This window comes from Mus caroli, chromosome 7 (assembly GCF_900094665.2).
Source record: "Mus caroli chromosome 7, CAROLI_EIJ_v1.1, whole genome shotgun sequence".
NCBI lineage: Eukaryota > Metazoa > Chordata > Mammalia > Rodentia > Muridae > Mus > Mus caroli.
The window spans coordinates 81,891,196-81,906,518 of record NC_034576.1 but is presented as its reverse complement, the minus strand read 5'-3'; the positions used below and the strand labels follow the sequence as shown (position 1 = coordinate 81,906,518).

The 15,323-nt window shown below is 48.6% G+C and overlaps 1 protein-coding gene across 1 annotated transcript in view; it reads right to left on the bottom strand.

The window, feature by feature from the left end:
* The window catches only part of Abhd2 (abhydrolase domain containing 2), an 85,984-nt gene that overhangs the window by 7,457 nt on the left and 63,204 nt on the right, over positions 1-15,323 (bottom strand). The window contains exons 6-9 of the mRNA XM_021166330.2: positions 9,126-9,309; positions 6,642-6,734; positions 3,501-3,611; positions 1,568-1,637 (exon numbers count right to left, since the gene is read on the bottom strand). Of these exons, the coding sequence (XP_021021989.1) occupies positions 1,568-1,637; positions 3,501-3,611; positions 6,642-6,734; positions 9,126-9,309 (458 nt within the window). The remainder of the gene's footprint in view (positions 1-1,567; positions 1,638-3,500; positions 3,612-6,641; positions 6,735-9,125; positions 9,310-15,323) is intronic.

The following is a 15,323-nucleotide window of genomic DNA, read 5'->3' as shown; positions in this document are numbered from 1 at the left end:
TGGCTGTCCTGGAACTCACTTTGTAGACCAGGCTGGCCTCGAACTCAGAAATCCGCCTGCCTCTGCCTCCCGAGTGCTGGGACTAAAGGCGTGCGCCACCACGCCCGGCTCATATGTACACTCTTAATCTCAGCACTTGGGAGGTGGAGGCAAAAGGCTTGTTGAGTTCAAGGCCAGCCTGGGGTGGGTATTAATATATGCCCTATTAAAAAGAAACAAAACACCGCCACGCATTAGATGTGGCTCAGCGCAGAGCCCTCCTTCCTTACAAACGGAAGGCCCTAGGTTCAATACCTGCTTCAACCGAACTGCACACACAGATAGGAGTAGCTGGTGGGTATGAGGGAGCTCTTGGCAGGACTCTGCTCAATGTGCAGGTAAGAAAAACAGGTAACAGAGCCTCCTGTTGGTGTGGGGTGTAGGTAGTGCTGGCGGGGCACACAGACCATCCTGAAGTGTCATCCCGACATAGTGACTACCTGTGGTCTCCTGGAACTCTGGTGTGTTAAAAGCCTGGGTTAGTGAAGATGACTCAGGAGGACGGCCACAGAGCTGAGGGTTGGTGGCCAACACTGTAAATGAGCTGCTGGTGAGATAGCTCAGTGATTAAGAGCACTGACTACTCTTCCAGAGGTCCTGAGTTCAATTCCCAGCAACCACATGGTGGCTCACAACCATCTGTAATGAGATCTGATGCCCTTTTCTGGTGTGTCTGAAGACACTGACAGTGTACTCACATATATAAAATAAATAATTCCTTAAAAAAAAAAAACCTTAGTAAACACAAGGTTTACTATAGCTGCTAAAAGAAATTATATTTATCTGTGTGTCTGTGTGCAGGAGTGTGCTCATGCATACGATGCTAGAGGACAAACTGGAGTTAATTCTCCCTTCCACCATGGTTTTTGAACTGAGAACACCAGGCTTGGCGGCAAGCACCCTCATCTGCAGAAGCCATCCTGCAAGCCTCCTCCTTTTTCTTTTTTGAGGCTTGGTCTTGCTATGCAGTTCTCTCTGGCTGAGTGCTTGCTACATACTCCAAGCTGGACTCAAACTCACAGCAACCCTCCTGCTTCAGCATGCTGAATTGTCAGTTATTGCGGGTGTGTGTTCCTATGCCTATGATGTGTTCAGATGGCATGCTCTGTATCTCTTTGATGCAGAACTCCCCTAATTCATTCCATGCCTGCCAGATCATGGCAAGAGATGTGGGCGGTCAGTCCTAGACAGCATGTTAATAAGATACATATGGCCACAAGAAAGGGTCGAGGGTGGAAGGGAACCCAGGAGGATCTCCCATAGAACCACACCAGAAAACTGGCAATACCGGACTGTCAAAGGATGCCTGAGGGTGCACTGGATGCTGCAAGCCATTTCAAAGGCTTGGGAGAAGCCTGCTCTGAGTGCGGCTCTGGGATTTAGACTGTGGCAGTCACAGAGACTGGTACAAGCGACAGCTCAGTTGACGTGATGCTGGAGCGGTGCTCGGCAGGTCCCGGCTCTGCTTCTGCCCCCACACTGAGGGAAGGTAACGGTGACAGTAACTCTGAGAGGGGCTGTCACTCACCCTATGCAGGTACCTCATGCAGCTCTCTTCCTCATAGTATTCCTTCAGGGAGTTATAGCCGTGGAACTTTCTGGAACACAGGAACACACAAAGGCAAAACAACATTGGTTACAAAACGGAGCCGATGACTCTCTGGTTTCCACACATTTCACGCCCATGGCAGAATCCGCATAGGCAGTGACTTCACTGTGGTGAAGCTCCTGCCCTAAAATGCACGGAAGTGGCGGAGTTTGGAGTCAGGAGCGTGGGTTTAGGAACTGAATTCAAATCCTGACTCAGCCACTTTCTGGTTGGGTTATCTTAGGCAAATGCTCAGTTTCCTGTGCCGAGGCTGTCTCACTGTAAAGTGGATCAAAGGCAGGACCTTCCTAATCGGTGCTATGAGGCTTATGACATGGACTGGGGAATCTCAGGTTGGGGCCTGCAGTCTCCGAAGGTGGACCTTCTCTTTCAATTCAGGTTTCTGAGATGTCCTGCCTCCCCCAGGGCTGCGGCTTTACTTCCAGCCTTCTTAGGTACCTCAGGCTGCAAATGATCAGGAGGCTCAGGCTAGACCATTAGGGACCTCTGGTAGGAAAGGAGGCTGTGTGCAGAGACCACACCCAGGATGTGAGAATCTGTACTCCGGGGGTCTCCCCAGGGCATCCCATTCCTCCATTGTTGCTGGGGACCACTCTGAAGATGATGGTAGACCGGTTTGATTAGGGAACCATTACCACTCAATACTATTAATGACGAAGACATTAATAGATTAAGAAACAAGAACTGAGGAACGTTTTCTTTTGGGCTTAAATTAAGAAGATGGATGGGAGCTGGGTGGTGGTGGCGCATGCCTTTAGTCCCAGCACTTGGGAGGCAGAGGCAGGCGGATTTCTGAGTTCAAGGCCAGCATGGGCTACAGAGTGAGTTCCAGGACAGCCAGGGCTACACAGAGAAACCCTGTCTCGAAAAACCAAAAAAAAAAAAAAAAAAAAAAGAAGATGGATGGGAAATTTACATTAAATTGAAATTGGAGTACTTGTCCTCCCTAATAGGCACCACTTGTCTATTATATTATGGTATAGCCATATACTGTATCACAAGAGGGCTAGACGTGTTTATATTTATCTTTTACATATACTAGCAATTCCATATTTCTATTTGCTTTGAAAAAAAAAAAAAAAACAGTAACTGACACCTTCAAGTTCCCCTGGTGCAAAAGGCTAGGAGAGTCTCATGAAGAAGGGAAGCAGAGATCTCCCGGCCTCCAGCCAATGGCCGCCTGTCTGAGAGGACCTGCTTGCTTTAGGCTACGTTTAAAGGTATCAAGGGATTGTAAAATGTAAAAAACAGTGACAAGGTCTGAGACCAACTGTACAAGTAATGTTTTCTAACTTCCATTAGAAGATGCCAGTACCAGCAAAGGTGAGATCATAGGTGCCAGGGGTCCTGGCAGGAAATGAAGGAATGGGAGAAATGGGCGGGGATTGTATCTTCCACTCAGAAGCATCGTCACCCCACTGCCACCCACGGAAGTGGTTCCATGTGTCATTTGAAACTTATAGGTCTCTTGCTCTACTTTTGGTCATCTGCTTTTGATAGAGACTTGGCCATGTACAAGCCTTTGATAGAGGTTGACCGTGTACTTCCTGTACCTCCCTCCACTGTAAAGGCAGATCTGGGTGGCACTGACCTTGTCCAGTGTTGAGGCAGGACATATTGTATATAGGTGGGGACCACTAGGTGGGCACACGTCACCACTCAGTTCAAGCTGCCACATGGGGTGGTCATATTCTTTTCCCATTTCCAAGAGATGAGAATTTCCCCGTGATTTCTTTTTAAGCAGCAGATACTTATTACAATGAAAAGAAGCCTCTGAAGCAAGTGGGGCGAGGCCTGGGCAGAGGAGACGGCAGCCTCTGGCCTGGCGCCGGCCATGGTCTAGGGGACCCACCTCATCACATTGTCATCAATCTGCATCAGGGATGTTGCTGTGTACAGCCGGCTCAAGTCCGTGTCCTCCAGGCTCTGGGGTTTCTTAACGTGGTCTCCAAAGAGAGCTTGTCTAGAACAAGGCACAGAAGTGAACAAAGCAATGTAGATGAGAAGAAACCGGCATCACAGAGCCTGCTTCCTCATCCACAGGCAGACCAGCAGTGCCAGTTGCCATGGGACCAAGCAGTACAGTAAATCAGACATACAACACTCCAGTTATTTATTTATTTATTCTGGTTTTTGTTTTACTGGGGATTGAAACTGGAGACTTATGCATGCTAGGCAAGCACTCTACTTTAGCCACAATTCTATTTATCTATTTATCTATTTATCTATCTATCTATCTATCTATCTATCTATCTATCTATCTATCTATCTATCTATCTACACATGGTCTCCTGAAGAACAGGCTAATTTCAAATTCCCCACATAGCCAAGGACGACCTTGGACTTGATCCTCCTGCCTGCCTTTACCTCCCCCACTCTGGGATTACAAGCATGTATTGCCACGACTGGTTCCTTTGAGCCTAAAACATTCACAAGGATGAGAATGTATAGGAAAATGTACATCAAAGCCTTATTTTCCTTTCAGGGTACCAAGACCTGAAACCAAAGACTAGGTTTCAAGCTGGCACAGGGGAGGAAGCCCAGGGCCAAACAGGGTCTAGCAACTGTATGTTACGCTGAGGTTGATGCTGCCAATCACTGTCAGGCCCTTGTTCCCCTTACAAGCTGTTTGTATTGCTTAATAAGGAAGCTGTCCAGTAACCCCTTCATCATCTGGATAAGTCAGCAGCTTTCCACAGTGTTAGCCGAAAGGCTGTACAGTGTCACCCTTGGTGTCCCCGGACAACTAGTTCTAGAATATTCTTCAGAGATCCAAACCCACAGATACTCTAGGGTTGATACTTTTGGAGGGTGGCGGCAGGATGGAATGGGATCTCTTTGTTACCCAACCTGTTCTCAAACTCCTGGGCTTAAGCAGCCTTCCTGCATCACCTCTTTGAGTAGCTTGGACAACAAGAACTCCTGCTTCTACTCCTGGCTTTAGGATGTGTATGTAACTATGCCATCTCCTGCATGTTTACTCATCTCTAAGTTACTTGTGATATTTAAGACGCTGTGAATGGGACCGAAACAGTTGCTAGACTAGACTAGACTGTTTAGGGAATGAGTAAGGAACAAACTTTCAGATGTGAGAGTGATCAGGCTGGCTAGGCCAGTGACCTCCATCCCTCACTGCTCCATGTGCATCATGCTTGGTCAAAGAGGATGACCTTCCCTAAACAGAGGATGGCTTTCTGTCAAGGGTATACAGGCAGCTCTGCTCCCCTGCTGGAACCTCTAAGCAACCTCTCAAGAAAGAACACTGCACACGTTCAGTACAGACAAGACCTTTATAGGGCTGTGATCCTGCTGTTGTTTGAACCTGTGCCAATACGAGTGGGTTCACTACAGCGGTCATATCTATGAAGAGGAATGTCCATGCAGGGCATGACGATAAAGGTAGGGATGACAATGGGCAGGGTGGACTTCCCTTCCAAGCTGGCGCTCCCAGTCACGCAGCAGGGGGAGGACTGAGTTTGCTTTGAGGTTTGGCTCGACAGTAGGAAACATTCATGCCAGAAATGCAGTGTTCTAGTATCCATTTATAACCAACCTCTCTAAAAGGAGACCAGCATCCTTCCTTAGGACTTACTTTTTCCCAAATAAGGTGGCAAAGGATGGAATTCATAACGTAAAGTGTCCCTAAGGTTTCAGTTGGCTGGCTTTCTCTGGTAAGCACACTAACGCGCCTTCCCAATTTGTTACCAGTTGCACAATGAACCTTCAGAACTTTTTAGCAACACTCACCCTTCCAGCAAAACAGATATCCCCTAGGAGGACTCCCTGTCCACTCTAGAAGTACAGACGTAAGGCCTCAAACTTGGTATCGGCAATCTACCTTCACCCCATCTGGCTAGAGAGCCTCAGAAAATCCCCAGGTGCAGCAGAACTTCAGCTGGGCTACACCCAGCTCAGTGTCCGGCATGTGACTGACGCTCAAATTACAGGAGCTGAATGGGATTGGTGACTTTGCTGTATAGCACAGGGGACAGAAGTCTCTTTTATTCAACCCACCTGACATAAGGACCTGTGGCTACACCGGGCAGCTTGTAGTGTGAGGGGCTGTGAGGATCAGCCTTGCTTAGGAGCCATAGGAGCCCACCCACAGGAAGCTCAGCTTAGCCTGGAGTATGTGGCTGGGCCAGGCTACACAATGGTGTTTTAAACACTAGGGTGGAGGGAGGAGATGAAGTGGGGCACAGGGGTGCCCAGCTGTGGGCCTGGCGTGCAGAAGGTTCAACAGGAGGAGCTTGAGCTCGAGAGCTTAGAGCCAACTTAGTCAACATAGTGAGCTCACATCTAAAACACCTCCTTACACACACACACACACACACACACACACACACACACACACACACACAAATCTCCCAAACCAACTAACAGATAAAAAGGACTGAGAAATTGACCACTTAGAATGCCTTTTTCTTAGGGTGATGCCAAAAGCCCCCTCTCCAAAGTCTGTTTCTTGATGTTCCTTGGGTACCAGGTTCTATCTAAGAGGAGGAGAAGCATGGCCAACACACCTGAAGCACAGGACAGACCTAGGAGCCTCTGGAAGGCAGCCTGGTGGGAGAAGGGAGACCTGAGGTGGGCCTTGAGGAATGGGCTGGGCCTAGGGAGCAGCCGCTGACAAGGACAGAAGCGTGGAGAGGCAAAGGGAGCAAGCTCCAGTCTAGTTAGAGGGGAGGGGAAGTGCCAGGGAGGAGGGTGAAAGGCTACTATGGGAGTAGTGATAACAAAACCATCACAGGCATCCATCCCTGGCAGGCTCTTGTGTCTTCCCCACTGCTCCCAAGGCCTGCGCCTTGAGCAGGCGGCATGATGCTCTGCTCTGAGCTTCCCGCAAAGACCAAGTCCTGGCCACCTAAACAGTGACAGGCCACCTCAGGACTGCTCCAACTGGGTGAAGATGGTATGCGGAGAGGAGGTTCCTTGTCTTGTCTTACTGTGAGGTACCAAGGTACCACCTGAGACAGAGGAGAGGGTCCTATACCTGTGAGACAGGATGATCTTCTTCATGTTGTCGGCCATGAGGAAGTTGTAGAACCGGCGGCACTGGTCCCACTGCATGAAGGTCTCCTGGGCCCTGCAGGAACCACAGAAAGTTAGACTCCATGACGGGCATGAGGCGCTATGTGGGAAGTGCAGGCTGGCTTTGGCTCTCGTGTTGGATAACAGCTTTGATGTGTAGCATTCAAACATCCGGGGAGAAGCAAGAAGCCAAGAGTCTCTCTGAAGATGACCCTGCAGGAAGCCTCCAAGGCCAGAAAGGCACAGCTGGTTGTCAGTAGCACGTCTGACGCCCACCTGGCTTGCTGAGAATCTGCTCCAATAGATTTTCTTTTTAAAAAGTGGGGAGCATAAAGGTGTGATGTGCTTAAAAACCAAAAACTGAGGCTTCCAGTGGAGAATAACAGACCTTCGGAGGTCAGAAGCCACTGTCGTGTCTGGGACCTCTACAGTACAGAAAGGTTATCCCAGGTGAGCCACTAGGAACACATGCCTAATACCTTTTTCTTCTTAACCATCAAGCCACAACCTGTTGCTACTAGACTTGGTTCCTCCCCTCTTGACCTTTGACCCCTGTTGCCACTTGATCCGGGTGAGAAGGCACTTCTCTCGGCTGCCACATCCCATGGGGCAGACGCAGGCTTCAGCCATAGGTTAATCACGTACTAGAGAATCAGCCTACTCAGAGACCCTGCCCCCTCCCCCCCACCCCCCTATTGTACGGGGCTCATGTGACAATAGGCAAGTGTATGTAACTCTTAGAGGTATCAGGGAAGGAGTGGAAAAGGAAGCATTTCACAGATCCTAGGTTCCTATTGTATTCAATCTTTCCTGCCTTATTTGAACCCCTTACATTGTTAACTGTGCTGATCATCTACTGACAGCAGATGGCGCTATTGCTGTAAAATGCGAGGAAGCCTGTTCTTGTAAGATTGGGGCATTGAGCAGAAGGGAGGGAGGAGAGGACAAATTTGTCACAAGCTTCCTATTTATAAAGCCCAGTGTTCTGTGCACACTAGGTTAGCATTTACAGCAAGCTCCCTGGTGCTGAAGTCAGGAAGGGAATCTAGTGGACTCTAACACTAAAGATGACAGGATGCTGACTGTCACATTAGCTGTCAGGTGAAGGCAGGGAGGACCCCACATCTCTAGGCCCCGCTCCCTCGGGTCAGGTGGAAGGCTGTCTGTCCTCCTGAGTATCCTTTTCTTATCCAAGTGGCTGGGCAGGACAGATTCTGGCTAGCTCTGGATCTCTGTGACATGATCTGGGAGTTGGATATTTCTCACTGGGCCAAGATAAAGGGAATACAGATTCAGCCATCTACAGGCCACGAGGCTAACCTAGTTCTAGAATGCCAGAGCTCAGAGACTGCTCAGGTCATCACACCCAATGACTGCTTAACGTGGGACCATCATCTACAAAACGGGTCTGGAAGGCAAATTCCCAGGCTTTACCAAGTTAGAGTTTCCAGATGTGGGGCTCTGCTAGGCTGGGCTTTACCAAATGAGAGTTTCCAGATGTGGGGTTCTGCCAGGCTGAGCTTCTTTCTAGCATGATCCCCTCCAGTGACTCTTTTGTTTTAAACCTTCCTTGTTATTATTGTGTGTTCAGGATGATGTGTGTGGGTGGGCATGCCATGGCACACAGTGGAGGTCAGAGGACAGCTGTGTTTTGGTGATCAGACTTACCCAGCAAGCCCCTCATCCACCAAGCCATTCTGCCAGCCACTCCAGCAATTCTCAAAGAACCAAGACAGCCAATGGCTCACCAGACTGGCCTCTGGGATCCCCTGACCTAACCCACCCTCTCTAATTTTCCAGTGAACAGTAATGATGCGGCAGACAATTACGTTCTGTGGCTGGGTGCTGTGCTGAGCACTTCACACATGACCTCATCCTGTAGCGTGTCTGCTGACAGGAGACTAAGGGCTGAGGTATTTGCTCCCGTGGCCAGCTTCTCTGGGAGGATGGCTAGGATGCCTGATGAGAGAAGAATCCTTCAGGTGAGGACCTGCTGAGGAGACTTCCACAAGCTGCTTCTGATACCATCTGAGACTCAAAGCCCCCGCTGGATGGGGGGACCCTGGGGGTCACAAGGCCCAGGGGGTCGGATGCTGCTGTCTGCTGTGCTCTCTCGTTAACTCGTAGTTCTGCCATATTCTGGAAACTCAGACACGATCTGAGACTCCCTAGAGAAGCAGCAGTCACTTTGGTGATCCAATTACAGACCTGATCCTAGAATACGATACATATCTCAGGTGTAACAAACCTGCTAAGATGACACGGAAGCAAACCCATTTGAGCCTAAGAGTTAGAAACTTTTGCTCAGTCTGCAAGGTGCTCCCTGGACCCTGGTGTTCTGGGCGAGCTCTATAAACAAGTACTGTTAACTGAAGGACCCAAGGGGAGAAACCTGTGTGTGTGTGTGTGTGTGTGTGTGTGTGTGTGTGTGTGTTGGATGACTCACCTCAGTGCGCTGTACCCCTGGCACACACTGACACAGCACAGGACCTTTTCCTGGTTTGCCTGCGTCTCCCCCAAGTATTTGCACACGATGTTACCACCCAGGCTGAAGCCCACGACGACCAGCTGGGTCTGGGGATATGTCCTCTTGATGTAGTTCACCATGGCTCCAAATTCCCATGTGCAGCCTGCGGGCAAAAGGAGAGGTCACCTGACCATTGCCAATACAACAGAAACTGAAGAAAATGCAAGCTGGAGTGTTGCTAACTGGGTGCCCATGCACTGAAGAATGAGGCACGCGTGCACATGTGCTGAGAAAACGCAGGTAGGCAGACATTGTTTTTTAGCTATGTGAGAAAGAGATGCTCCCTTGAATTAGAGGAAAAATGGGCATTAGCAGTGTTTATAAGCAGACGTACAACACAAGTCAAATACATTTACAATGCTCTTTTAAAGGTGGGCTGTGATTTACTGGGTTAGATGCTCATAGGCATCCAAATAGATTTTCGGGGCGAGCGTTAAGCAGCTATGTTCACACACAGACAGATATAAATACCAGCAAGAGTTAAGCCCTTTGAGGATTGATTAGCTTCTTAGCTACAAATTGGGACGCTCTACCCCTGTGGACAATGACTCATGGCGTGAAGAACCCAGAGGATGTTATTTACCGGACCTTCTTGACAACTCTGGGGACAGAACGAAGATGAACCCCAAGTCTACAGGGACACCCGGGATGCTCTGCAGGGTTCAGACAAATGTTCTTAGTGACACAGGGATAGGGTGGCAAGGGAGGACAACTCATTCTGAAACCCTCAGAGGGGCCGTGTGAATGGAGAGGGTGTTTATGCCTGGTCTGCCTGGGGGGGATGCTCTCAGCCACTGTCCCCTGGGAAGCTGTCAGAGCCTAGCTATACCTCTGTAGCTCTGCTGAGACAGAGATGCTGGTGGGCATGCAGGGGCGAAGGATTCAGCACATTCTAATAGCAAGCCCAGACGTCAGGGAGCCAACCTAAGAGTAAAACCTAGCAGGGCAACTGCTGGGGGCTGGCAGAAGCACATACCACATACACCAGTAGGGGAAAGGGTTTGCAGTAGGAACGGGAGCTGCTGTCCTGCAGCCACGGGCTCGAAAATCTGAGACCCCAGCTGACTTTTAACAGTAGCTTCCAGAACTGGCGAGCCACGTGGGACACCACTTTTAGAGCCTAGAACAACTCCCTTCAATCTGTCTGTGCTGGTTTGAAACAAACTGGAGTCACAGGGAAGAGGGAACCTGAACTGAGATTATGTCTCCACCAGACTGGGCTGTAGGCAAGTCTCAGGGGCTCACTCTTTCTTTCTTTTTCTTAGATTTATTTATTTTTATGTATATGAGTATACTGTTGCATGGTTCCCAATCATGCAGTTGCTGGGAATTGAACTCAGGTCCTCTGGAAGAGCAGCCAGTGCTTTTAACGGCTGAGCCATCTCTCTAACCCCCTCACCCCACCTTTCTGATTAATGGCTGATGTGTGAGGGCCCAGCCCACTGTGGGCGGTGCTACCCCTGGGCAGCTGAGTGAGGTCTGAAGAGCACAGCATCCCTTTTGGCCTCTGCTTCAGTTTCTGGATCCAGGTTCCTATTTGAGTTCCTGTCTTGGTTTCTCTCAGTGATGGTTCGTGACCTGGCAGTTACGAGGTGAAATAAGTCCCTTCCTCCCCCAAGTTACTTTTGGTCATAGCGTTTAGTCATTACGACACATCTATTGTTTGCATTTTTTCCCAAGCCCGCTGGCAGAATATCTGGGGATGGGGCCTAAAGGGCATGGCTATTCTTTAGAGGGTCCCCTGGGTGCTCATGTACCACTAGGCCTGGAACTACTTTCTCTAAAGGAGAAGGATTCTGTCTGGGTATCATAGCTCACTCCTGCCATCTTAGAATTTGGGAGACTGAGGCAGGTTTGTAGGCTAGCTGGCAAGACCTTGTCTTGAGAGAGAAAAAAAAAAATAAAATAAAGCAGGCCTGGTGGTACACCTCTGTAACCCAGCACTCCGGGTGCACGGGGGATGTGCAGTACCCTGAGGCAGGATTGTTTGGGATAGTAGACAGCCTGATTTCCAGGCTAGCCTGGTTATATAGCAAGACACCATCTCATACAACAAACAACAACAACAAAGTTACCTGCTCTGAACTATAAGAGAAAGGACTTTTTAAGTTAGTTGCACTCCCATATGTTTCTGGGTCATCTCTTACCAGAGCTCCTTCCCTTTCTACATGCAGTAAGCACTCTGCACAGATGGGGGCGCTGCTCAGCCTTTTAGAAGTATCTAAGTAAAGCAACTTTCCACGCTGCCTTAATGCAAGGTTTTCTCAGGGTCCACGTCAGGGTCACAGTAGCTGGCCATGCCATCCAGCACCTAAAGAGAACAAACAGCTTCCCTCTCCTGTTCCCTTCCCACTTCCTTCCTTCCTAGCCCAGGCTGGCCAGGAATTCACTAGGTAGCCCAAGCTGTCTCTAACTTGTGACAACCCTCCTACGTCAGTCTCCCAACGGCGGGGGTGGGGTGGGGTGGGAATGTAGGGGGCTATTACAGGTATGAGCCACCACACCCGGCTTCAGAATCAAACTTTAAATATGCACAGTTGCTTTGTGCTAATGCTCCTTTGCAAAGAGGGGACTGAAAAACCTGCTTGCAGGTTATTATCCCAGCAAAAACCCGGGGTTGGGCTCAGTGGTAGAAGCGCTTGCTTGGCATGTACGTGGCTCTAGGTCTCATTCTTCAGCACTGAGAAGAGGCGTTGCGAGAGGGGTGCGCTGGTACAGTGGAGGCACTGTGTGGTCCACTGTGTAGGAACCTGCTCCAAATGCTTGTCGGTGGTCCCTTGGCCCAAACCTACTAACTCAGGAGCTTCAGAGGCAGGGGTCACACAGAGAGCCTCAGGGTCTACATTTCCAATGTGGTGTCAGGTGACATTCACACTGTTGGTCCCGGGACCCACTTTGAAAATGATCATCTTGACAATGATCATCTTAGTTGATAGGGAAGATAGATGGAAGCGTCAGTTTTGTTTCTTTGGTTTTTAGAAGGCTTGTGGAAAAGAGGGTCTGCACGATTCCTAGGTAAGAACATTTGAAAATAACAAGCGTTGTTTTTTGTTCGTATCAAGAAAGACCATCAAGTTTGCCAGTTCTCCAGGACTGGGGAAGTCACAGACAACGGGCTTGCAGGCACGTTCCCTGTAAATAACTGCATGACCGTGCACAGTGGAACAGAGACCTTGGACAGCACTGTGGTAACATTATTAATGCTTTTTAAAATACAGTCCTGGGGCTGGAGAGATGGTGCAATGGTTAATGCACTTGCTGCTCTTGTAGTTGACCCAGGTTCAGTTCCCAGCACTCAAATGGCAGTTCACAACCATCTCTAAGTCCACTTCCAGGGGGATCTTAGGTCCTCTTTTGGCCTCTATGGGCACCAGGCATGTACAAGATGCACAGACATGCATGCAGACAAAACATCCAACACATTATAGAGATCTGAATAAGAAATGTTCCCCGCAGTAGTGGCATTTGAACATACAAGCCCTGCCCCCAGTTGGTGGTACTCTTTGTTAATGTGTAGGAGTTGTGGTCTTGTTGGAAGACAAATGTCACTGGAGGTAGGCTTTGAAAGTTTAAAGGCTCATGCTTCAGGCTTCCGGTTCAAGATGTGAATTTTCAACAGCCTGCTCTAGCTGCCGTGACTGCCTGATGTCACGGTCCCACCATTATGGATGCTAACTCTGTAGGACCATAAGCCTAAATAAACTCTCCTTGGTCATATGCCTTGGTCATAGCATTTTATCGCGACTAATACACACATAATTTATTTTTCTTAGTACAGTCCTTAAGGCAGGTGGCACACATCTGAAATTCTAGCACTTGGGAGGTGGACATAGGAGGGTCAGGAGTTCAGAGTTATCACTGGCTACATAGCATGTTGCAGGCCAGCTCAGGCTATATGAGACCAGATCTTGAAAACAAGAAAAAGTCTAATTTTTTTGAATCACTGCCACTAAGGGCAGAAGGACTCAGAGTTCCAGTCCAGCCTGGCCTACATAGTTGGACCCTGACTCAAATAAGAACAAAATAAAAAAAATACAGCGTTTTGGTCTAGCAATTTCATTTCTGGAACTTTACGCTGGAGATATAATTGTGTATGTGTGCAAAGATGTATGCACATGCATATTCTTGTCAACTGCTGTTTGTAGCCGTAAAGACCCTGGAACGCCCCTTTTCTCCCACCCCCGCCATCATTTCTATCAGCAAGCCATCTTTCAGAGATACCAAAACATGGGAAGTTGCAGGAAAGGGTGCCTGCCATCTCATGTGCCCGCTTAGGTTCAAAAGGGAAAGATATGTGTGCACATATCTAACTGAGCATTTGTGAAAAACTGTGGCAGATATTAAGGGGAGAACTGTGGGCCTCATATTTAATAATAATAAAAAAATCTAGCTAGTTTAAAAATAGAGTCAAATGAAGATCCCGGAGGCCAGTTTTGACTATGCTAAAGAGACCCGACACATCAGTAAGCCAGGACAGCAGTTTACACTGGGGACAGTATTTGCATAAGGAATGGTTCTGTGGGGATTTATTTAAATTGTTACAAACCCCGTACTTCTCTATCATTTCTTTGGATTTCTGCCTAATGTCATCCTTGGCTAATTACTCATATCTCTATGTTGTGTTCTAATGTTGAATAAGCTGCTATTAGATTATAAACTCCATAGAGATGTCCTTGATCTTGCTCCCCGCTGCATCTGTGAGCCAAATGCTTAGAGGATGCTTAATCGGCATGACCTGAGTGAAGAGATGGAGGAGGGAGGCACGCTCTGTTGCAGGCTTTCTGTTTGGATCACACAAAGAAACAGAACTGTCTACCGAGGTGACATGCGCTCCCCCCACAGCAAATGAGTGGGGATGCTGGCTTTTGGGACTTGTGTCTGCAACTGAAGTCTTTGGCCGTGTATCACAAACCTACAGAGGCATGAGTACTGCAGGGCCATACTGATCAACTATTAAAGACTTCCTGTCTCCCATCTGAACTCTCTTGTAGATTTGAACCTAATTATTTAAGACCTGGGGCAGTCACAAAACTTGGATTTGCTACACAACAGAGGAGCAACTACAGCTAGCTCCTCTGTTAGCTAGCTCCTAACTACAGTAGGCTCTTTGGGCACCTTCATTTCATTAAATCCAAACACATCTGATATTGATAAAGAGCCAGCTCTTCCCGGTGCTGGAAAAGCTGTTGGTTGTCTATGAAGAGCAGCCACCGAGCCCAGGTGAGGGAAGGGTAGTCATGGTGTGTCTGCCTTGTGCCGGGGTCTGGCCTCCTGGTGGCGCGGGGAACTCCCGACCTCCACCTGAAGCCAGATGCTAACGCTCTTAGGCCCACCCTGGCTTCTTGTGCTAAGCACTACAGTAATCTGTATGTCCATGATGGGGGATTTTAACGAGGTTCTATGGATTTGATCCTTCTGGGATTAGCACCAATAATAAGATTAGACATCCAATCTCACTGTAGCTTTCAAAGGCGAGAGGAAATATGAGCCAGCAGCTTGGCTTTAGAGAGATGGATCACACACAGACAGGACAACACTGGGGCGAGAATGGGAAAGAGCTGTTGCCTTTGCTTCAAGCTTCTTCCTCTACACAAAGACAAAGTAAAGACTTTCTGAAAGCTACTATTTCAAAAGCTATTCCTGGGCCAGGGATGTAGCTCAGTTGGTAGAATGCTAGCCTAGCAAGCAGGAAGCTCTGGGTTCAACTCACAGGATCACACAAATCGGGTGAGGGGATATACAACTCTAATTCTAGCACTTGGGAGGTGGAAGCAGAAGGGTCAGAGGTTCAAGGTTAACCTTGGCAACAAAATGTGTTCAAGGCCAGCCTGGACTACATGAGACTCTATCTCGAAAAAACAAATCAGCAACCAAAAGCCATATCCCTACATGACACGAACATGACTAAGCAGGCTAAAATATACAGACTCCAAGACATGGTGTTCCTGTGCGTGGAGCAGTTGAGTCATGTCTGTATGTTCTATGCCAGGCATGGGCCTGGCATTTGGTGGGTACACTCCAGGATGTGAAGTGAGTAAGAGCAAAGTTTGAATCATGCGCAATGAAAACACACACACACTGGTCAGCACCACTGTGCTGCGGCCGGAAATAAGCACT